Source organism: Somniosus microcephalus, chromosome 1 (genome assembly GCF_052327205.1).
Source record: "Somniosus microcephalus isolate GS21.2 chromosome 1, FLI_Smic_1.0, whole genome shotgun sequence".
NCBI classification, from domain to species: domain Eukaryota; kingdom Metazoa; phylum Chordata; class Chondrichthyes; order Squaliformes; family Somniosidae; genus Somniosus; species Somniosus microcephalus.
The window spans coordinates 262,562,809-262,586,055 of record NC_140987.1 but is presented as its reverse complement, the minus strand read 5'-3'; the positions used below and the strand labels follow the sequence as shown (position 1 = coordinate 262,586,055).

Below are 23,247 nucleotides of genomic sequence, written 5' to 3'. Positions count from 1 at the left end.
GAGATTTTTGTGTGCTCAAGTCTCTGGAGTGGGACTTGTCCCCACAACCGTCTGACTCAGAGGCCAGAGTGTACCCACTGAGCCATGGCTGGCAAGGTATCACAATTAAGTGGGAACAGGATGGACGGATCAGAGGATCTTTTCCTGTCTGTCATTATTTACATCTGACCACAAAAAAAGTAGCTGAAAGCCTGGTGAGAGATAAGCGCACCGTTCAGTACCAGCCTCTGCAGCGTTTTATGATCCAAAGATTTACAGGCAATGACTGGGGAAAGTGCACAAAGAAATAGTTGATGTTGGAGTCACGACAGTTGCAATCTGCTTATTTCCGCCTTTTCCTTGACGTTAACGCAGGTTTTTGTGCGTGTGCAGTCAAGGAAGCAATCATTTTGTCTGGCCTGCGAGTTTATTTCGAGGCATTCTCCAACATAATCCCTTCTACAGTACTTCTCAATCACTGTTCTAGGCACTTGGGAGCTGAAGCACCATCACCAATCAAAAGGATGCAGGTGGCTTTTGGAAATAATGTCAAAAATAAATTGTCAAAATGCAATGAGAATACAAAATCCGCACGTGGAAATGTCACTGGAAATGAAGCAAAATGTGTGCAGCTCACCTTCGCCACCTCATTCCCTTCCCCAGGCCAGCGGGAGGCAGATGAAGTTGCAACAAGCTGACAATCAAATTGACCTGTGAGAATATCAGCACAGGCCTAGAGAGTCAATCCAATTTAAGATCAGTAAAACACAGCCTATCTGGTGTGTTAATGACCAGCAGTTCAAGACACCACTGCACAGGGAGGAAAGACAAGGTGTCAAGGCAGTTAGCTCAACGCCTGCAGTTCAGGAAAATGCTGAAGAGCATTTTAGAGGCGGCTAGTTAAAGAGCGCAGATGTCTATCAGTCATCAGCACAGATTTAGAAGCAAAAGGTCAGACCTCTCTAATCTTTGGGAACGCTTGTTTTGTTGTTGCTGCAGGAGACGAATATTGATTTGGATTTTCAGAAGCATTTGATAAAATTACAGGCAAGACTTTTAAAACGTTAAGTCACGTGGAATGTGCCACAAATTAGCTAACTGGATTGCAAACTGGGGTTTGGCGACAGCTGCCGGGGGGCAATGGCTGGACGCTTTTAGCTCCTGTTGGCAAATTCTGTGCTCCAGCTGTAGTTTTCATTCCTCTCCTCTCCCATAAATCTACCAGAAGAACTTGCACTTCTAATGATCCAAGAGATTAGTGTGTAAAGTTAAGGCACATGGGATTGGGGGCAAGGTACTGACTTGGACAGAGAACTGGTTGCAGACAGGAAGCAAAGAGTTGGAATAAACGGGTCTTTTTCCGAGTGGCAGGCAGTGACTAGTGGGGTACTGCAAGGATCGGTCCTTGGACCCCAGCTATTCACAATATATATTAATGATCTAGACAAGGGAACTAGATGTAATATCTCCAAATTTGCAGAAGACACAACGCTAGGTGGGCGTGTGTGCTGGTAGGAGGATGTCGAGAAACTCCAGTATGATTTGGACAGGTTGGGTGATTGGGCAGATGCAGTATAATGTGGATAAATGTGAGGTTATCCACTTTGGTGGCAAAAATAGGAAGGCAGATTACTATCTGAACGGCAATAGATTGGGAGAAGGGGAAGTGCAATGAGACCTGGGTGTCCTTGGTGTACCAGTCGCTGAAGGTAAGCATGCAGGTGCAGCAGGCAGTTAAGAAGGTAGATGGTATGTTGGCCTTCGTAGCGGGAGGGTTTGAGTACAGGAGCAAGGATGTCTTGCTGCAGTTGTACAGGGCCTTGGTGAGACCGTACCTTGAGTATTGTGTGCAGTTTTGGTTGCCTTATCTGAAGAAGGATGTTCTTGCCATGGAGGGAGTGCAGCGAAGATTCACCAGACTGATACCTGGGATGGCAGGAATGACGTATGAGGAGAGATTGGGTCGATTGGGCTTATACTCGCTGGAGTTTAGAAGAATGAGAGGGGATCTCATTGAAACTTATAAAATTCTAACAGGACTAGACAGACTAGATGCAGGAAGGATGTTCCCGATGGCAGGGGAGTCCAGAACCAGGGGTCACAGTCTAAAGATAAGGGGTAAGCCATTTAGGACTGAGATAAGGAAGAATTTCTTCACCCAGTGAGTGGTGAACCTGTGGAATTCTCTACCACAGAAGGCAGTTGAGGTCAATTCATCAAATATATTCAGGAAGGAGTTAGATATATTTCTTAAGGCTAAAGGGATCAAGGGATATGGGGAGAAGGCAGGGACAGGGGAATGAGTTTGGATGATCAGCCATAATCTCATTGAATGGTGGAGCATGCTCGAGAGGCCGAATGGCCTAATCCTGCTCCTATCTTCTATGTTTCTATGAGTGGAATTGCAGAGGACCTCATGCGGTTCCTAACCTTCTACAAGTAAAACTAGTGCCCCGTGTACATCTGTAACTTTACATCTTTCAAATGCGTGGATGTCTTTAAGGGCAAGCTAGATAAACACATGAGGAAGAAAGGAATAGAGGGTTATGCTGATAGGGTGAGATGAAGAGGGGTGGGAGGAGGCTTGTGGAGCATAAACACTGGCATAGATCAGTTGGGCCAAATGGCCTGTTTCTCTGCTGTGGATTCTATGTAAAAAAAAAAGTCACACCTTAAAAGTAGGACAAAAATACCATGATTAGTGTGGAGATACCGCAGCAAACGTGGGAGTCGAGACCAGAGTTGGTGAAACACAACTGCTTTAATCAACCTCATGGGAAAGAGAAACTGGAAAAGCCCGCGCAACCACTTAAATACTCCCCAGACAGGAAGTGCCGGCAGCCTGTCCCTGCGGGAAACAAGTTGCTGGAGGAAAGGGCCCCCGGCTGGGGGCGTCTGCTTAAACTGTCCATGCCGCCGTGAGCGGATTATGTCCAGTGGTGGCGTGTCGCCACAGAGCTCCCCCCAGAATCCGCTTAGGAGGAGTGGACGAGTCGTGACGGTGGTCTAATGGTTCTGCCGGAGCGGCTCTGAGTGGTCGCCGGTCTAGTTGGTGGGGCCGGGCGGTTTGCCGCCGGCTGTGCTGGCAGGACGGCCTCTAGTTGGAGGTCGGGCCACGGGGACCTGTTCCCCTGGTTGTGTGCGTGCTGGTTTGAGCCAGTCGATGGAGACTGTGTTGATCCTGTCGCCGAGTCGCAGCTTGAAGACCTTGTCCCCGGTTTGTAGTACCTCGTACGGTCCGTCGTACGGGGGTCGCAGGGGTCCGCGGTGCGCGTCGTGTCGCACGAAGACGAAGCGTGCCTGCTGTAAGTTTGGCGGGACGTGAGGTGCGAGTTCGCCATGTCGGTTGACCGGAAGTGGGGCAAACTGTTGAGCAAGAGTTGAGCCGCTGCTGTTCGGCCGACCAAGACGTGGTAGCCTCCGGGAGGAATTTGCCTGGTACGCGCAGCGGCTGTCCGTAGACGAACTCCGCTGCCGAGGACTGGAGGTCTTCCTTGACCGCGGTGCATAGGCTTAGTAGCACCCACGGTAGGCGGTCAGTCCAGGTACTGTCCTGCAGGCCGGCGCGGAGCGAGGCCTTGAGTGACCTGTGGAAGCGTTCACACAGCCCATTGGCCTGCGGGTGGTACGCCGTGGTTCGGTGGAGCGTCACCCCGAGGTTGCGTGCTGTGGCCGTCCAGAGTTCGGAGGTGAACTGGGCGCCTCTGTCGGAGGTTATGTCGGCTGGTACGCCGAATCTTGCGACCCAGGTGTTAACGAAAGCCCTGGCGAGGTCGGCTGTGGTGGTGGAGGTCAGCGGCACTGCCTCAGGCCAGCGTGTGTAGCGGTCGACCATCGTGAGGAGATAAGTTTGGCCTTGCGATGGCGGCAGAGGACCGACGATGTCGACGTGTACGTGGTCGAAGCGGCGGCTGGGTACCTCGAAGTCTCCCAGGGGTGCTTTCATGTGCAGCTGTACCATAGCCCGTTGGCAGGCGAGGCAGGAGGTGGCCCAAGTCCGAACATCTTTGCTGAGGCCGCACCAGACGAAGCGCTGGGAGAGGAGTTTGACGGATGCGCGGGAACCCGGATGGGAGAGCCCGTGTAGCGCGAAGATGCGGCGGCGCCAGGTTGCAGGGACGACCGGCCTGGGTTGGCCGAGTGAGACGTCGCAAGTGACTGCCGTGGCTTCGGGCCCGTGCGCGACCTTGGCTAGGCGTAGCCCTGGCAGGCTGGTAGCCGCCGAGAGGAGGTCTGGGTCCGTGAGCTGGGCCGCCGCTAGTTGCGCGTAGTCGACCGCGAGGTGATTTGCGCAGATGGCGGGACGGGAAAGGCAGTCGGCGACAACGTTGTCTCTACCGGAGACGTGCTGGATGTCCGTAGTAAACTCGGACACGGCCGCGAGCTGGCGTTGCTGCCTGGCGGACCAGGGTTCGGTGTGCTTGGCCATCGCGTATGTGAGCGGCTTGTGGTCCATGTACGCAGTGAAGGGGCGGCCCTCCAGGAGGAACCTGAAATGGCGGACCGACAGGTGGAGCGCGAGGAGCTCGCGGTCCAAAGTAGAGTATTTGACCTCCGGGGGGCGCAGTTGGCGGCTGTAGAAGGCAAGTGGCTGCCACGCGCCATTGACCCACTGCTCGAACACGGCTCCGACCGCGTGGTCGGAGGCGTCGGTGGTGAGCGCGACCCGGGCATCGGCCCTCAGGTGCGCGAGCAGGGTGGCGTCGGCGAGCGCGTTTTTGGTGGCGTCGAAGGCGGCCGACGTGTCAGTGGTCCAGGCTACGGCCATCTTGCCGGATTTACCTCGGACGGAGTCGTATAGGGGCTTCATGAGGGCTGCAGCTCTGGGAATGAACCTGTTGTAGAAATTCACCATCCCGAGGAACTCCTGGAGGCCCTTGGTGGTTTTGGGGTGGGGGAATTGCTGGACGGCCTGCACCTTGTTGGGCAGGGGGACGATGTGGAGGGGCGAGGCCCAAGGGCTGCTGGAGCGGTGGATGATGCCGAGTTGCTCCATGGTGGTGAACTCGGCCCGCGCGATTTCCAGCTTGGCCGGGTTGAGTCTGCGGGCGTGGGCAGAAACCGGGGGGCCGGTTGTGGGGATATAGTGCTCCACACTGTGTTTGGCGGCTTTGGCCGAAAAGGTCGGGTTAGTGAGGGCGGGAAACTCGGCTAGAAGTGCAGAGTAGTCGTCCGTGGCTCTGGCGAGGCAGTAGGTCGTCAGGCCAGCCGAACAGGCCGGGGTGAATGCGCCAGGGATGGGGGCCATAGTATTGATGTCGACGAGGCGGTGCCTCGGAATGTCGACTAGGAGGCCGCGGGCGCGTAGGAAGTCGGCGCCGATGAGTGGGCAGAGGACCCTGGCTGTGAGGAACTCCCAGCGGTAGCGGCGGCCTGCGAGGTCGAGCGTGACCGTGCGGGTGCCGTATGTGCGGATGTCAGAGCCATTGGCTGCGGCCAGCATGATACCACGTGCGCCGCGTTGGATTTAGAGGGCGGAGGCGATGCTGTGCTGGGCCCGTGTCGCACAGAAAGCGGCGGTTGTTGCTGTCGTCGGTGACGTACAGTAGAGGCCCCTTTTGCTCCGCGGCCATCGTGGGGGCCGGTGCAGGGGAGGGTTTGAAAGTGCACGGTGGCGTGCAGCGTTGGGCCCTAGTGCCAAAACGGGTGTGGTAGTAGCAGTGACCCGGAGTGGTAGGGCGGTCGGGCCTAGTGGGCCGGGGAGACCGCGTGCTCGTTGCTGTGAGGTCGGGCGTGACGTCGCGGGCGGTCTGCGCAGAGAGCAGCCGGTCGGCCTTTGCGGCTATCTCATTCAGGTCCATGGAGTCAGACTCCACAATGAGTGGGCGGATGCTGGCGGGGAGCTGCCGAATGAAAAGCGTGCGAAAGAGGGCGCCGGGGTTTTTGTCATCCGAGAGGGACAGCATGTGGGAAAGCAGATCCGACGGTGAAGCGTCACCAAGGCCGGGGAGTTGGCAGTTGCGCTGGTAAGAGGACGCTTGAAATTTTTTAAGGAGCACGTCCTTCAGATGTTCGTACTTGCCTTCCACTGGTGGATCCTGCAGCGCTGCCCAAACCTTGGGGACTGTGGCATAGGTGAGAGAGGCGACGAGGTAGTCGTACTTCGTGGCGTCGACTGTAATGTTTTTCAGCCGGAATCTGGACTCTGCTTGAATGAACCAGGCCTCGACCAGGTTCTCCCAAAAGTCCGGTAGTTTAACCGTGACTGCGTTTGTATCCGCCATGCTAGCTTAGGATTCGTCCTGAGCGTCGGGGTCACCAGTGTTGAGATACCGCGGCAAACGTGGGAGTCGAGACCAGAGTTGGTGAAACACAACTGCTTTAATCAACCTCATGGCAAAGAGAAACTGGAAAAGCCCACGCAACCACTTAAATACTCCCCAGACAGGAAGTGCCGGCAGCCTGTCCCTGCGGGAAACAAGTTGCTGGAGGAAAGGGCCCCCGGCTGGGGGTGTCTGCTTAAACTGTCCGTGCCGCCGTGAGCGGATTATGTCCAGTGGTGGCGTGTCGCCACAATTAGTTAAATAATCACTAAATATTATGTTAGCCATGCTGAAACACTCCGATGATTAAGTGTAAAACCAGTCAGTCAGTCATTCAACAGGTACAAAAAGTTACCAACTTGCAATCGCTTCTAATCTAATATGTCAGGTGTGACTCAGTGGGTAGCACCCTTGCCCGAGTCAGAAGGCTGTGGGTTCAAGTCTCACTCCAGAGACTGGAGCACAAAAAAAAAACAAAAAAAATCTAGACTGACACTCCAGTGCAGTGCTGAGGGAGTGCTGCATTGTCATAAGTGCCGTCTTTTGGATGAGACGTTAAACCAGGGCTCTGTCTGCCCTCTCGGGTGGACATAAAAAAGATCCCATGGCACCATTTTGAAGAAAAGCAGGAAAGTTATCCCTGGTGTCCTGGCCAATATTTATCCTCAAACAACATCACTAAAACTGATTATCTGGTCATTATCACATTGCTGCTTGTGGGAGCTTGCTGTGTGCAAATTGGCTGCCGCATTTCCTACATTGCAACAGTGACGATACTTCAAAAGTACTTCATGGGCTGTAAAGTGCTTTGGGACGTCCTGATGTGAAAGGCTCTACTTTGAAAGAACTCAAATGATTTGAGTCTTGTAGTGGCCATGCAATTTTGTCATACACTCGAGTGTATGTGTCTAAAGATTAGATTTTTTTTACCATAATAAATACATTAATCAAAATATAATTCTGGAACAAAAACAGAGAGCTGGAAAGTGACCTCCCCACGAGCTTAGCTCCCTCTTTCTGAGCCAGAGTTCTGCTCTGTTCCCAGATTTGGATTCTTCAACTGAGGCAGGAAATTATAGGGGCTGAGAGTGGGGGGAGGGGTAGGTGCGCAAGAGAGAGAGGGGAGGGGGGACGAGAGAGAGAGAGAGAGAGAGAGAGAGAGAGAGAGAGAGAGAGAGAGAGAGAGAGAGAGAAAGAGAGAGAGAGAGATCACAGGAAGCATTTTCAGCCTTCCTGTGCAACAACACTCACAATGCACCGCACCAACCCACATCCCTTGAAAACCAGGCTGAAAATTTACAACCATGGATACAAGCAGCATATAATATATTTACCGAGTAAAATTCATCCACTGATGACCATCTATGTCCAACCTGGCTAAAACTACATACAATACAATAACCATTTGGAAAATATGGAGACAGCTGATGCCGGTGTCCATAATTCACAGTATTGTTGTTCCTTCATCATCGCTGGGTCAAAAATCCTCAACTCCCTACCTAACAACATTGTGGGAGCACCATCGCCACAAAGATCACAGCTGTTCCAGGACTAGTCTCCAAAACACCTTCCAAGAGAGACCAGGGATGGGCACTAAAAGAATCCAGCCTTGAGCGCACCGGCCATATCCCAAGTACAAAATGAAAACAACAAGAACCCTGGAATCATTTCAGAACCAATTCGATACTGCGATGGGAGTTACTGGAGGAACCTTCCAAGTGGGTGGCCAGCCTTGTCGAGTATTTATCTTGCAATCTTGGTGAACTTGAAAATACTTCATCTGGACATACTTTCCCCACTTGATTAAAGTTGAACATGAAAAGAAATTCAGCCTCGAAAAGGCTCAAGACAAATTTGACCTTCTGTTTTCAGATCGGAAGGAACTGCATTTTCTCCTCCCTTTTTATTTCCCCTTCAGAATTTCAGTTTTAATTAAACAGTCACGTATTCCTCAAGAAGCGGTGAACAGCGAGCAGCAGCAGCAAGAGCAAACAAGTTCAGCAGACTTAGGGCAGGTCCCGACGATAGCTCCAGCGCTCGAGATATGGGAGCGGTAGTCATGATCAAGTTGATATTCAACATATATTAGCATGGAAATGTCCTACATATCAGATTATTACTTAAGGCCATTTCTTTAACAATTAAAAAGACATTTTTAAAAATCCATGCGCCATAATGTAAAAAAATTGATCACTGAAACTTTATGGATTTGATGTTTACGCCTTACTTAAGCATTTTTTTAAAAATTGTTCAACTTGGCTCTCCCTACTTTTCCCAGGAATATTTTGGAACCCAAGATTCCGAGGTGCAAGGCTACCTCAACAACTTGCCTTTTATATAGCACCTTTAACGTAGTAAAACCCGTAAAACCTCTCAAGGCGCTTCACAGAAGCGCTATCAAACAAAATTTGACACCGAGCCACCCAAGGAGATATTTGGACAGATTTGGCCAAACCCTTGGTCAGAGGTAGGTTTTAGAAAGTGTCTTAAAAGGAGGAGAGAGGTGGAGAGCTTTAGGGAATTCCAGAGCTTTGGGCCTTGGCAGCTGAAGGCATAGCTGCCAATGGTGGAGCGAGCGATTAAAATCGGCGATGCGCAAGAGGCCAGAACCGCACCAACTATTTAAGAACAAATTAAGTTGCTGACAAAATGTAGGTTTTTGAGACGTATCCAGATTTAAAATGAGTAACCTTCAGTTCCTCAGTTGGAGCAGAGATGCTGGCGCAGAGAAGGACAAGGAAAAGCATTTCTCCACGGGTGGTTTCTGACTTAGTGAGAAGTCGGTAAGGGAATTCAACTGGTGACTCCATGTGCCTCCGACTCTGCACAGCTCAGCCCGCTCTCGACTCGTGTTGGTTTGGATCTGGCCTGTTTGCCATCAGGCAACAGAAGACTCAACAACTTTTGTACAATAACATTCATTTATATTGGTCCGTTGACCTTGAATAGACAGCTAGCTGCACTGGGGCAGCCAGCGCAGTGGTAATGGTCACATTGTTAACACAAAAGATAATTCAGCAGATAGACAGATATCAACCTATAAAGCAAGGGTTTTCTTTTGGGGGGTGGGGAAAAAGGGAGTTTTACTTCACACCAGTGTCATCAGGGCTACAGGAGGATCTTCAGGTAAGATGGGCCAAATGGCCTCCTTCTGTGCTGGATGATTCTATTCCAATATATGTTTTTGCTCCCCGTGCGAGCCGAGGCTCTTTTCTCTGAAAAAGAAAAGGTTGAGGGCCGAGGACACATACTTCTGTAACTGGCTTCTCGTCATCCCTGACCATCTCACCTCAAGGGTCTGTCTCCATCAACCCCCTCACCGGCCTCCACAGCCCCACTATCAATAAATTTCAAGACATCCAGAACGCCAAAACCTACATCCGGTCCCCGAGAAAATCTTTCCCGCTACTCCATTTTTGAAGCCCTCAAATCAGGTTTCCACCTCACCACAGAACTGAAATGGCCCTTATCAAAATCGCAAATGACATCCAATGTAACTGTGACCATGGTAAACTATCCATCCTCATCCTTCTCAGACCAGTCTGCAGCCTTTGACAGGGTTGACCACACCATCCTCCTCCAATGCCTCTCCTCCGTCGTTCAGCTGGGTGGGACTGCAGTCGCCTGGTTCCATTCTTATCTAACCAGTCGTAGTCAAAGAATCACCTGCAATAGCTTCTCTTCTCTTCCCGCACCATTATCTATCCTTGGCCCCCTCCTATTTCTCATCTACATGCTGCCCCGGGGCAACATCATCCGAAAACACAGCATCAGGTTTCACATGTACGCTGATGACACCCAGCTCTACCTCACCAGCACTTCTCTCGACCCCTCCACTGTCTGCGATTTGTCACACTGCTTGACCGACATCCATTTTGGTTTTGTAAGTTGAAGGAGTGCATTCTGCAGCCTATTGTGTGTCCATAAGTGACCCTACATCTTGCAACTAGGTTGCGTTACAATGCTGTGTGCAGCCGATTTAGGATGTCGATGTGTCAACGGTTACTGTTGTAAAGGAGTTGAATTCCAAGGGGGGGCGAGAGTGACTGCCCTTGACATCAAGGAGTAAACCTGAAGTCAATGGGAATCGGGGGGAAAACGCTCCACTGGCTGGAGCCATACCTAGCACAAACGAAGATGGTTGTGGTGGTTGGAGGTCAATCACCACCACCCCAGGACATATCACTGCAGGAGTTCCTCAGGGCGTGACCTAGGCCCAGCCATCTTCAGCTGCTTCATCAATCAATTCCCTCCAACAAACAGTCAGAAATGAGGATGTTCGCTGATGACGACAGAGTGTTCAGTGCCATTCACAACTCATAATGAAGCAGTCCATGTCCCCTGCAACAAGACCTGGACAACGTTCAGGCTTAGGCTGATAAATGGCAGGTAACATTCGCACCACACAAGTGCCAGGCAATATCTATCTCTAACAAGTGAGAGTCTAACCACCACCCCATGATATTCAACGGCATTACCATCGCCGAATCCCCCATCATCAACATCCTGGGGGGTCACCATTGACCAGAAACTTAACTCGACCAGCCACAAATACTGTGGCAACAAGAGCAGGTCAGAGGCTGGGTTTTCTGTGGCGAGTGTCTCACCTCCTGACTCCCCAAACCATTTCCACCATCTACAAGGCACAAGTAAGTAGTGTGATGGAATACTCTCCACTTGCCTGGATGAGTACAACTCCAACAACACTCAGGAAGCTCAATACCATCCAGGACAAAGCAGCCAGCTTGATTGGCACGCCATCCACCACCTTCAACATTCACTCCCTCCACCACCGGCGTACCATGGCTGCAGTGTGTACCATCTACAAGATGCACTGCAGCAACTCGCCAAGGCTTCTTTGGCAGCACCTCCCGAACCCGCGACCTCTTCCACCTACAAGGACAAGAGCAGCAGGCGCATGGGAACACCACCACCTCCAAGTCTCACACCACCCTGACTTAGAAGTATATCGCCGTTCCTTCATCATCAATGGGTCAAAATCCTGGAACTCCCTCCCGAACAGTACTGTGGGAGTACCTTCACCACATGGGCGCCAGCGGTTCAGGAAGGCAACTCACCACCACCTTCTCAAGGGCAACTAGAGATGGGTAATAAATGCTGGCCTTGCCAGCGACCCCCACATCCCATGAACGAATTTCGTACAGGCAAGGATGTCCAGGGTGGTCTCCTGCAAAGGAGTCAATGACATCATTTCTAGGCCCTCTTCCAGTTCGGTTCTTGTTTTTTATTTTTTATTCATTGATGGGATGTGGGCGTCGTTGGCTAGGCCTGCATTTAGTGCCCATCCCTAATTGCCCTTGAGAAGATGGTGCTGAGCCGCCTTCTTGAACCGCTGCAGTCCATATGGTGTAGGTACACCCACAATGCTGTTAGGAAGGGAGTTCCAGGATTTTGGCCCAGCGACAGTGAAGGAACGGCGATACAGGTCCAAGTCAGGATGGTGTGTGGCTTGGAGGGGAACTTGTAGGTGGTGATGTTCCCATGCGTCTGCTGCCCTTGTCCTTCTAAAGTGGTAGAGGTCGCGGGTTTGGACGGTGCTGTTGAAGGAGCTTTGGCGAGTTGCTGCAGTGCATCTTGTAGATGGTACACACTGCAGCCACAGTGCGCCGGTGGTGGAGGGAGTGAATGTTGAAGGTGGTGGATGGAGTGCCAATCAAGCAGGCTGCTTTATCCTGAATGGTGTCGAGCTTCTTGAGTGTTGTTGGAACTGCACTCATCCAGGCAAGTGGAGAGTATTCCATCACACTCCTGACTTGTGCCTTGTAGATGGTGGAAAGGCTTTGGGGAGTCAGGAGGTGACACACTCGCCGCAGAATTCCCAGCCTCTGGCCTGCTCTTGTAGCCACAGTATCTATATGGCTGGTCCAGTTCAGTTTCTGATCAATGGTAACCCCCAGGATGTTGATAGTGGGGGATTCAGCGATGGTAATGCCATTGAATGTCAAGGGGAGATGGTTAGAGTCTCGCTTGTTGGAGATGGTCATTGCCTGGCACTTGTGTGGTGCGAATGTTACTTGCCACTTGTCAGCCCAAGTCTGAATGTTGTCCAGGTCTTGCTGCATATGGACACGGACTGCGTCAGTATCTGACGAGTCTTGAATGGTGCTGAACAGTGTGCAATCATCAGCGAACATCCCCACTTCTGACCTTATGATGGAGGGGAGGTCATTGATGAAGCAGCTGAAGATGGTTGGGCCTAGGACACTGCCCTGAGGAGCTCCTGCAGTGATGTCATGTGATTGAGATGAATGACCTCCAACAACCACATCCAACTTTCTTTGTGCTAGATAGGATTCCAACCAATGGAGTTTTCCCCTTGATTCCCATTGACTTCAGTTTTGCTAGGGCTCCTTGATGCCACACTCGATCAAATGCTGCCTTGATGTCAAGGGCAGTCACTCTCACGAGTTCAGCTCTTTTGTCCATGTTTGGACCAAGGCTGTAATGAGGTCAGGAGCCGAGTGGCCCTGGCGGAACCCAAACTGGGCGTCAGTTAGCAGGTTATTGCTGAGTAAGTGCCGCTTGATAGCACTGTCGACGACACCTTCCATCACTTTGCTGATGATTATGCAAGCAGAGGGAATGGGACTAACTCGATGGGCCGAATGGCTTCCTTCTGTATTGTACTATTCTATCCTATCCAGTATCGGATGAACAAAAATTTGTGCCAACTCAATATTGGGTAGACAGGAGCCATTGCCTTCGGATGCCGCCACAAACTCTCTCTTAGCCACAGATGCCATCCCTCTCACAGGCAACTGTCTGAGGCTGAATTCGACCGTTCGCAACTTTGGTGTCACATTTGACCCAAAGATGAGCATCCAACCACATATCCGTTCCATCACCAAGACTGACTACATCCACCTCTGTAACTTCGCCCGACTCTGCCCTGCCTCAGCACATCTGCTGCCGAAACCCTCATCCATGCCTTTGTTACCTCTAGACTTGACTATTCCAACACACTCCTGGCGGCATTCCATCATCCACCCTCCAAACACTTGAGCTCATCCAAAACGCTGCTGCCCGTATCCTGTCGCACCAAGTCCCGTTCACCCATCACCCTGGTGCTCACTGACCTACATTGGCTCCCACCAGTCCAGCAATGCCTTGATTTTAAAATTCTCATCCTGGTTTTTGAATCCCTCTATGGCTTGGCCCCTCCCGATCCCTGTAACCTTCTCCAACCCTACTTCGCTCCTCCAATTCTGGCCTCTTGCGCATCCCCAATTTTTAAATCACTCCACTATTGGCGGCCGTGCCTTCAGCTGCCTCAGCCCTAAACTCTGGAATTCCCTCCCTAAACCTTTCTGCCTTTCTCTCCTCCTTAAAAATCTACCTCTTTGACCATTTATTTGGCTCATGGTCAAATTTTGTCCGATAACGTTGCCCCCGCCGCCTCCATCCTATTTGATTTTCACATGTTAATTTTATTGCTTTTAATTGACGATGACCATCATTTTTATTTTACAGGCTATTCTCTTCTGCCAAAGGGATGCTAAATGATGGAATTGTACCAAACTAGATGGAGGAAACAGATTTACAGGCAATGCGAGCCTGCGCCACATCCACTGCAACTTAAATAAAGGATTCAATCGTCCTAGACTTCAATGCCAGGCCTCAGTGTCATAAATCCTGGCAGGAACTTTATTGGCATTGAAAATGTAAGTTTAGATTTCCCTTACACAAAATGTGATCTCACACAGTAAATTACTTCAGAGAACACAGGCATATAACCAGCCACTAGGGGGTGCCAATGAGCAGATGTAAACCTACTCTCCCTTTGGATTTCCTCGACCAACTTTCGCCTCCATTCAGCATTTCTCTCAATACCTCCGGTTGACGTTAGCAGTTTACCTGCAAGAACTCTTGGTGCAGTTCTGAATGCTGTACTCAAGCTTGGCACACCCTCAACTGCTGTGCCGTTAGACTGCCCACTGCATTTCACTTAAAACCAACTTTCATTGGAAGAAAAGAATATTCAGACATCATTAGTGCGTACGATAGTAACTATTAACCCCACTGAAAGAAAGGTCCAACTACAGAAATGTATAAATTTAAATCTAATCCGGCACAGGCTGGACAGGCCGAATGGCCTCCTTCTGCGCTGTAAGTCAGGGTACGATAGCATCCTGGTTCCGTTACTGGACTAGTCATCCAGAGACCTGGGCTAATGATCTGGAGACACGAGTTCAAATCCCACCAGGGGGGATTTTAAATACAAGTCATTAAATAAAATCTGGAATAAAAAGCTAGTATCAGTAATGATGACCATGAGACTTGCGGATTGTCGTAAAAACCTAACTGGTTCACTAATGTGCTTGAGGGAAGGAAATCTGCAGTCCTTACCCGCTCAGACCCACTGCAATGTGGTTGACTCTTCACTACCCTCTGGCTGGCTAGACCATTTCACTCAGTTGTGTTCAAAGCGGCGGCGGCGGCTCACCACCACCTTCTCGAGGGCAATTAGAGATGGGCAATAAATGCTGGCCTTGCCAGCGATGCCCACATTTTGAATGAAAAAAACATTTCTATATCTCTTTTTTCTCAACTGATGGTCTTTATAACAGGAAGAAAGTCAGAGGGGAGGAGGGGGTTGAACAGACCACTTTACTGCAGAGGCATGTGAAGGCAAAATCAGAGTGTACACGATCAGCAGTTTTGCAGCATTCGCATTGTCTCATTTTTACTGGAGATAGCTTCTTTAAAATCAGGTCTTGCATCATAGTTTTAACCATCAAAGCATATACGTGAAAGAAATTAGTGTCAGCCTTGACTCAGTTGGTAGCACTCGCACCTTGCAGTCAGAGGTTGTGGGTTCAAGTCCCACTCCAGAGACTTGAGCACACAAGTCCCACTGACACTCCCAATGCAGTACTGAAGGGGTGCTGCACTGTTGGGGGTGCCGTCTTTCGGATGAGATGTTAAACCGAGGCCCCTTCTACTCTCACAGGTGGATGTAAAAGATCCCACGGCACGATTTTGAAGAGCAGGGGAGTTCTCCCCGGTGTCCTGGCCAATAGTTATCCCTTAACCAAAACCACCAAGATATTATCTGGTCCTTATCTCAACGCCGTTTGTGGAATCTTGCTGTGCACAAATTGGCGGCCACATTTCCTACATTATAACAGTGACTACAGTTCAAAGATTGATTATAAAGCTCTTTGTGACGTCCTGAGGCTGTGAAAGGTGCTTTTTAAATGCTTTCGTTAAGGAAATACCATGAACAGCTCGAAGCTTAAGATTTCTTAAGTTGCTTGAGTAAGTTGCTCTTGCTAAAACCAAACCAGGTCACAGGGGTGTGCCTCAAGGAAGAGGAGTAAATGTTTCCCCAGCTTCACACAACCACCTCTCTCAAGGCTCGTCAAGCTCTCCTGCTTCAAGTTTTTAGTGAAACCTGTGGTTAAGTCAACCCTCTGAGAGAGTTCTCTGCAAAAGGTCTGAAGTCTCCGCTGAGGGCAGAGGCCATTTCTCCAGGGCTGCTTTCTGTGCATAGACGACTAGCAGCTAAAAGTAAAAGCATCGCAGTGACAAAGCGAGCAGTGCTTTCGCACCCCTCCATTTTCTGCACGGCACCGTCAAATTATTCCCAGTGCTCCGCATTCTGCTGTAAGACTGGAGTGCTGGAATGTTACTTCAGGACGCTGCGAATGCTGTACTACAGTGAGAGCCACCTTGTTGGTACATGTCTCAACAATGGTTCAAATTCCATGCTGAAGCCAAAAGAATTCTTTCCAATCTCATGGCTGAATCAGGAGAAAAATAAATATACCGCAGCTAGAAATGCCTGCCGCAGACACCACTCCAAGTTGCTGGCCTGCTATCCAGCCCCCACAAAGGAGCTGGTGGTTGTGTGTTGAGCGATGAGTAAGAGGATGACAGAATCGTGGAAAAAGTGAAGGGCGCTGGAATAGAAAGAGTCACAGCAGGTTTTTTTTTTGGAAAAAAAGGATGAATTTTGACGAAGAAAGCGATCAGTTCCAGAATCACAAGGAAACTGATTTGAAAGGATGGGCATTTATATGTTAGAAACACCTTGGATATACTTCTCCAAGGTCTTTATTGTGTTTCGGTTGCTTTGCTGTGTTTACTGCAAACAGAGTCCACATTTAACCCTGTCTGGAATGTAGCCCCAATAACCCTTTGAAGGGACAAGGCTCATCGCTGGGAAGCGAGACCTCCGATACATTCTGTGGCAGCAGGCTGCCAGCTTTGTTCTGAAGTTAGCAAATCGAAGTAAAAGTACTTAGAATCAGCTGCAAATGGATTAGAGTTGAGGATCTATTATCAGGCTGACATGTTGAAGAGTTACCAAATGTCAATGTTCAACAAAAGCCAGTGAAATTTCGACTCAAGTAACCTGGTCTTCATGGTGGAGGAAGGGAGTAATTGACTGTTACATATATTCCGCTATTCTTCGGTTATCCTGGCTTCATCAAGCTGTAGAGGAATACCTGAAGACTTCATGGTGGCTATGTTACAGATGCTGATCCAGGTTTAGTGTTACTAACCGAGCTAGCCAAGTATAACCACTTGCATTTATAGAGCACCTTTAACGTATTAAAACATCTCAAGGCACATCGCAGGAGCGTTATCAGACAAAATTTGACACCAAACCACATAAGGAGATATTAGGACAGGTGACCAAAAGCTTGGGCAAAGAGGTAGGTTTTAGGGAGCGACTTAAAAGGAGGAGAGGCAGAGAGGTTTAGGGTGGGAATTCCAGAGCTTAGAGCCCAAGCAAAGGTGGAGTGATGAAAATCGGGGATGCACAAGAGGCCAGAATTGCAGGAGCACAGAGATCTCGGAGGGTTGTGGGGCTGGAGGAGGTTACAAATCAAATCAAATCAAATCAACTTTTGTCATTGTTAGTGCACAAGTGCAGTACAACGAAATGTAGGCTTGCGGCTCCCGAGAGTGTACATTTGGATTAAGACATTTAATCCAAAATTACAGAGATAGGGTGGGGCGAGGCCATGGAGGGATTCGAACACCAGGATGAGAATTACGTGTTTTACTATTTTTGCATTTGAGGAGGCACAAACCAGATCTTCAACAATCAAGTGAAATCTGCTGTATTGACTTTTGCCTCCTGTATAAACCTTTATACTTTCAATAAAATAACAGCCCAACTCCACAGTTTGATTCTTACACGAACTGAAACTCGGACAGTGACCCAAGTACAGTAACGAGAGTTTGTTTGACCCCTGGGGACACGACATTACCAGATATTCTGCGTGTAAAGTTACATGCCCATTCGTAGGGAACAAGGGCTGACATGCGAGAATGGCTTTTGAAATTAAGCAGAAATGTCTGAGTAAAAACAGATCACCATCAAGTACAAACACAGCCTGGGCACCCTGGTTAGAGAGTGGATCCGTGGCCTTGACTGGTGGCTAAATTTCCTCCAGTGTACAGGAAACTTTGGTTGATCCACCGGCAAAATTCAGGAGTCGGTTCAGTAAGTTTTTTTTCTTTTCGTTGCTTTTTTTTTTCCCACCAGTTAGGCTCTGCAAGGTCAAGCTAAAGCTGTTGCTTAGCTACTGAGATGCTTGCAAGCTACGGCTGACTGTTTAGAAGCTGTTGCTAAGCAACAGGGTTTGTTGCCAGATACGGAGCTCAAAAGCTCCGTATGTTTTAACATTAGCGCTGGTTTGTCCGGCAGTTTTGATGGGACGGCAACAGCTCGGTCTCATCGGTGCCGGATATCACAAAGTTTCCTGTACTTGGCATATAACTGTGCTAAAAGACCATTTGGATTTTGGTTTTGGGTACACAGCCATGATTATGAAGAGTTCTCTGGAAGCAAATCTTCAGTTCCAGTGCATTGAACCTCAACTATTTAATTCCCACGACTCCAGGTTCTTGAGACTTCCTCGGTTTTCTTTGTACGAGGAAAGTCAAGGAAATACCCGTGACAGGAGATGTATATTACAAAGAATATACAGCACAAAAACAGGCCATTCAGCCCAACAAGTCTATGCTGGTGTTTATGCTCCAAACGAACCTCCTCCCACCCTACTTCACCTCACCCTATCAGCATAACCTTCTATTCCTTTCTCCCTCATGTGCTTAGAGTTTCCGCTGTACCTTCTTGTATAGAATCTTATATATAGAAGAGAAAAGATCCTCAACGGCCTTTGGCGCTCCTGGAAGTTTATCCACTTTGGATGGCAATAAAATGAAAAGCGATTCCATCTGCACAAACAGTTTATGCCAAATCACAACGTGGAACATTGATCCAAGATGTGGGATATGTTGCTTAAATGAGTTTCACCTCAACTGTAAAGCCAAAGAATACTTCAATATTGACATTATACCAACACCAAATACATCAGTAACTGACTCAACTGGAGTGTGCCAAGTGGAAAAAAAAACTTTAAATGGATCAGAGAAGAGACACTTCAGGTTTCAGATATGCAAAAAAATGTAATGATGATAGTTGGTAGCACTCTTGAACCCACAGTCTTCTGACTTGGAGGCAAGTCCCAGCCCAGGAGACTTCAGCAGAAAAATCGAGGCTGATACTTCTGAGGGAGTGCTGCGCTGTCGGAGGTGCCGTCTTTCTGATGAGACGTTAAACTGAGGCCCCGTCCACCTCAGGTGGACATAAAAGATCCCATGGCCAGTATTTCGAAGAAGATCAGGAGTTCTCCCGAGTGTTCTGGACAAAAGTTGTCCCTCAATCAACATCACTAAAAACAGATTATCTGGTCATCATCACATTGCTGCTTGCAGGAGCTTGCTGTGCGCAAATTGGCTGCCATATTTCCTCCATTACAACAGTGACTACACTTCAAAACTACTTCATTGGCTGTGAAGTGCTTTAGGATGTCCTGAGATTGTGAAAAGCGCTATAGTAATGCAAGTCCTTCTATCAGAGGATAAGAAAAAAAAGAGCTTTTCCTACAGGAGAGCACTGGCTGATGACGAGAGAGTTTCAGAAAAAAACAATTTCTTTTGCGTGCAATACATTTTGGGAGGAATATGGATTGGAAAATTACACTCAAAGCTAAAACTTTAAATGGATTAGAGAAGAGACACTTAAGGTTTCAGTTATGCAAATCTCAAAGTGGGAGATCGAGCTTTTTCTTTTATAAATAAGGACACAGAATGCAAAAGCAAAGATATGCTAAACCTATGCAAATCACTGGTTAGTCTGCAGTGAGACTATTTTGTCCAGTTTTGAACACCCTGCTTCCTCCCTCCATTTGACGGACCTACCCCAACATGGAACATAAACAAACTCCACACCGAGACACAGGAGCCGAGACATACAGCCTGAACACACTGTCCTGATCATTAGCACTACAACACATAGGTCGATACCTAAAACCAAGAAAATAGCACTGTCCTGCTCAGAACAGGCAATTAAGGATAGAATATAACGTGAGTGCAGCATAAATCAATTGAAAACTGTAGCACAGTAGGGCACATGGTGTAAAGAAGAGTGTGACTGCATCAGGACAAATTTGGAAAACGGCTAAAGAAAGTCAAACATTAGCAAGTACCAGAACCCCCAGTTTCTCTCATGCACCAGCTTAAGAGGCTGCTTTTTCCCCACAAGATACATGGAAATAAGTCATTAAAACATGGCAGACAAGAGTCATTTTTCCCCCCCCAGATTGGGTGGTTGTCTCCTGGAGATTCATTCTGTTCCCCAAACAAGATACAAAGCTGTTAAGTAACACATCAGGTAGTGAAACAAGCCAAGGAGCCTGGGAGAAAATCAGAGAGAGTTATAATCTCAGATTACCTTTGTGCACATTCTACTGCCTGGCTTTGAGCAGCACAGGCAGAAGACTGCGAGCTGGCTGCCCACCCAAGGTCAGTACCCAGTCCAAGGTCATCAGAAGGAAAGAATGGGGAGAAGAAAGGGATTCCTTTCCCTTCTTTTAAAAATTACAGAACATTGTGTGTCAATTAAAATTGACAGTGAATTTTTAAAATTCTCATCCTTGGTTTCAAATAACATCCAGAGCCTCGCCCCTCCTCATCTCTGTAACCTCCTCCAGTCCTACAACCCTCCAAAATCGCTGCACTCCTCCAATTCTGGCCTCTTGCGCATCCCCGATTTTCTTTGCCCCACCACTGGCAGTCGTGCTTTCAGCTGCCTAAGCCCTAAACTCTGGAATTCCCTCCCTAAACCTCTCCGCCTCTCTACCTCTGTCTCCTCCTTTAAGACACACCTTAAAACCTACCTCTTTGACCAAGCTTTTGGTCATCTGTTCTAATATCTCATGTGGCTCAGTGTCATATTTTGTTTGATAATTGCTCCTGTGAAAGCACCTTGGAACATTTTACTATGTTAACGGCGCTATGCAAATGCAAATTGTTGTTGTAATCTTCACAATAAATTACTCTTCCTGTAATCATAACAGATGTAATCTTTTCCTTATCATGTAGCACTTGCCAAGAATATACCTTATCAACAACTGCAGAATTGAACTGATGTCAGTATAGTTACAGTACTTACGTTAGGTAAGTACCCCTGCTGTTGATGCTCATCATGAGGTCCACTTTCTTCATAGGTGTGTCCAGGGTACCAGTTAGATTAATGGCACTGGCATTATTTATCAAAATATCTATGCCTGCAGGAATAAAGAAATAAGAGGGTCAGTTACCAAAAGAGAGTATTTAAGCATTCCTCGAGACTATTTTTCCCTCTCCTCCTGGAGGTGCAGACTCTTGGTATGGTGCAGGCCCACAACACTCCCCCAATTCATTCTGTAGGCCCAGATTGGGAGCATGGATACTCATACATCACTTTTGCCCACTGGTAGCACTCCTGCCCAAGTCAGAAGGTCATGGGTTCAAGCCTCACTTCAGGACAGGAGCAGATAATCCAAGCTGGACATTTCAGCACATTACCAAGAATGTGTCGCAGTGTCGTAGGTGCCACCTTTCAGATGAATTGTTGAACTGCTCAGCTGGACGTTAAAGGTCCCGTGGGGCTGCTGGAAGAGCAGGGGAGTTCCCCTGGTATTCTGGCCAACATTTATGCCTGGACCACCAAAACAAGTTAACTGTTTGTGTGCACAGTGGCTGCTGAGTTTGTCTACAAAACAACAGTGACCGCACTTCAAAGGCAATTCATTTGCCAAGATATGTTTTGGGACGTCCAGAGGACATGAAAGGCATTATTACAAATGCAGGTTTGTTCTTTTTTTAACTTGATGGATAGAGCAAGCATCAGAATAAAGTCCAATCAGACAGAGACAGAGAGGGGGAGAGACAGAGACAGAGAGGGGGAGAGACAGAGACAGAGAGGGGGAGAGACAGAGACAGAGAGGGGGAGAGACAGAGACAGAGAGGGGGAGAGACAGAGACAGAGAGGGGGAGAGACAGACAGAGGGAGAGAGACACAAAAAAATTTGCAATCCCAATCATACTGTGGGGAATGACAATGAGACAACTATATAAGGTACCTGAACCCATGTAATGGACTATATAGAATGCAGAGGCTAAGTGGTGATCTGCCAATGTACCTCAAGAAATCATCTCATTCTGTTTTTATAGAGTTTTATGACAACAACCATTTGCATTTGATGTAGCACCTTCAACAATAAAACATCGCCAAGGTCTTCGACAGATAGGTGGAAGGGGAAGAAAAAGGAATGAGAGAGATTATGAGTGACCAAAAGCTTGGTTGAAAAGTTGGGTTTGAAAGTAGAAAAAGACGAGAGGAAAAAGGCTTGCATTGATATAGCGCTTTTCAGGGCTTCAGGACATCCCAAAGCACTTTATAGCCAATAAAGTATTTTTTGAAGTGTCGTCACTGTGTGAATGTAGGCAACATGGCAGCCAATTTGCACATAGCAAGCTCCCACAAAAAAAGCAATGTGATAATGATCAGATAAATGTTTTAGCTGTTGATTGAGCAGTAAATATTGGCCAGGACATTGGGAAAACTGCCCTGCTTTTCTTGGAAATAGTATCATGGGCTCTTATATGTCCACCCGAGGGTTTAACGTCTCATCCGAAAGACAACACCTCCGACAATGCAGCACTCCCTCAGCACTGCACTGCAAGTGTAAGCCGAGATTATATACTCAAATCACTGGAGTGGGACTTGAATTCATGACTTTCTGACTCAGACGCGAGAGTGCTACCCACTGAGCCACTGCTGACAGTGGAGAAGTCGAGGACTTCAGGAAAGGAGCTTGAGAGAGTACGGCTCAGGAAACTGAATGTTCTGTCATTAATGGGGTGAAGAGGTGTCCTACAAAAATCTGGAGTCACAGGACCGAAAGGTGTGAGGGGGATACAAATTCCTATGAATGCTATCATTTGCCCAGCCCAAATTGCTGATTACATAGGATATACGGCACAGAAAGAGGCCATTCGGCCCAACCAGTACATGCTGACATTTATGCTGCACACGAGCCTCCTCCTGTCTTTCCTCATCTAAATCTATCAGCATAACCCTCTATTCCCTTTTCCCTCATATGCTTGTCTAGCCTCCCCTTAAATGCATCCATACTATTCGCTTCAACCACTTCCTGTGGAAGCGAGTTCCAAATTCTCACCACTCTTTGGGTAAAGAACATAGCATAAGAACATAAGAAATAGGAGCAGGAGTAGGCCATTCGGCCCTTCGAGCCTGCTCCGCCATTCAATGAGATCATGGCTGATCTTCTGCCTCAATTCCATTCACCGGCCTTATCGCCATATCCCTTGACTTCTGTTTTGAATATACCCAATGACTGAGCCTCCACAGCCCTCTGGGGTAGAGAATTCCAAAGATTCACCACCCTCTGTGTGAAGAAATTTCTTCTCATCTCAGTCCTGAATGGCCTACCCTTTATCCTGAGGCCCCTGGTTCTAGACTCCCCAGCCAAGGGAAACATTCTCCCAGCATCCACCCTATCAAGCCCTGGAATAATTTTGTATGCTTCAATGAGATCCCCTCTCATTCTTCTGAATGCAAGAGACGACAGGCCTAGTTTACTCAATCTCTTCTCATACGACAGTCCCGCCATCCCAG

At 48.4% G+C, this 23,247-nt stretch overlaps 1 protein-coding gene across 1 annotated transcript in view; it reads right to left on the bottom strand.

The window, feature by feature from the left end:
- Nucleotides 1–23,247, bottom strand: part of hsdl2 (hydroxysteroid dehydrogenase like 2) — a 183,658-nt gene that overhangs the window by 71,436 nt on the left and 88,975 nt on the right. The window contains exon 4 of the mRNA XM_085984644.1: nucleotides 20,737–20,851. Within this exon, the coding sequence (XP_085840770.1) occupies nucleotides 20,737–20,851 (115 nt within the window). The remainder of the gene's footprint in view (nucleotides 1–20,736; nucleotides 20,852–23,247) is intronic.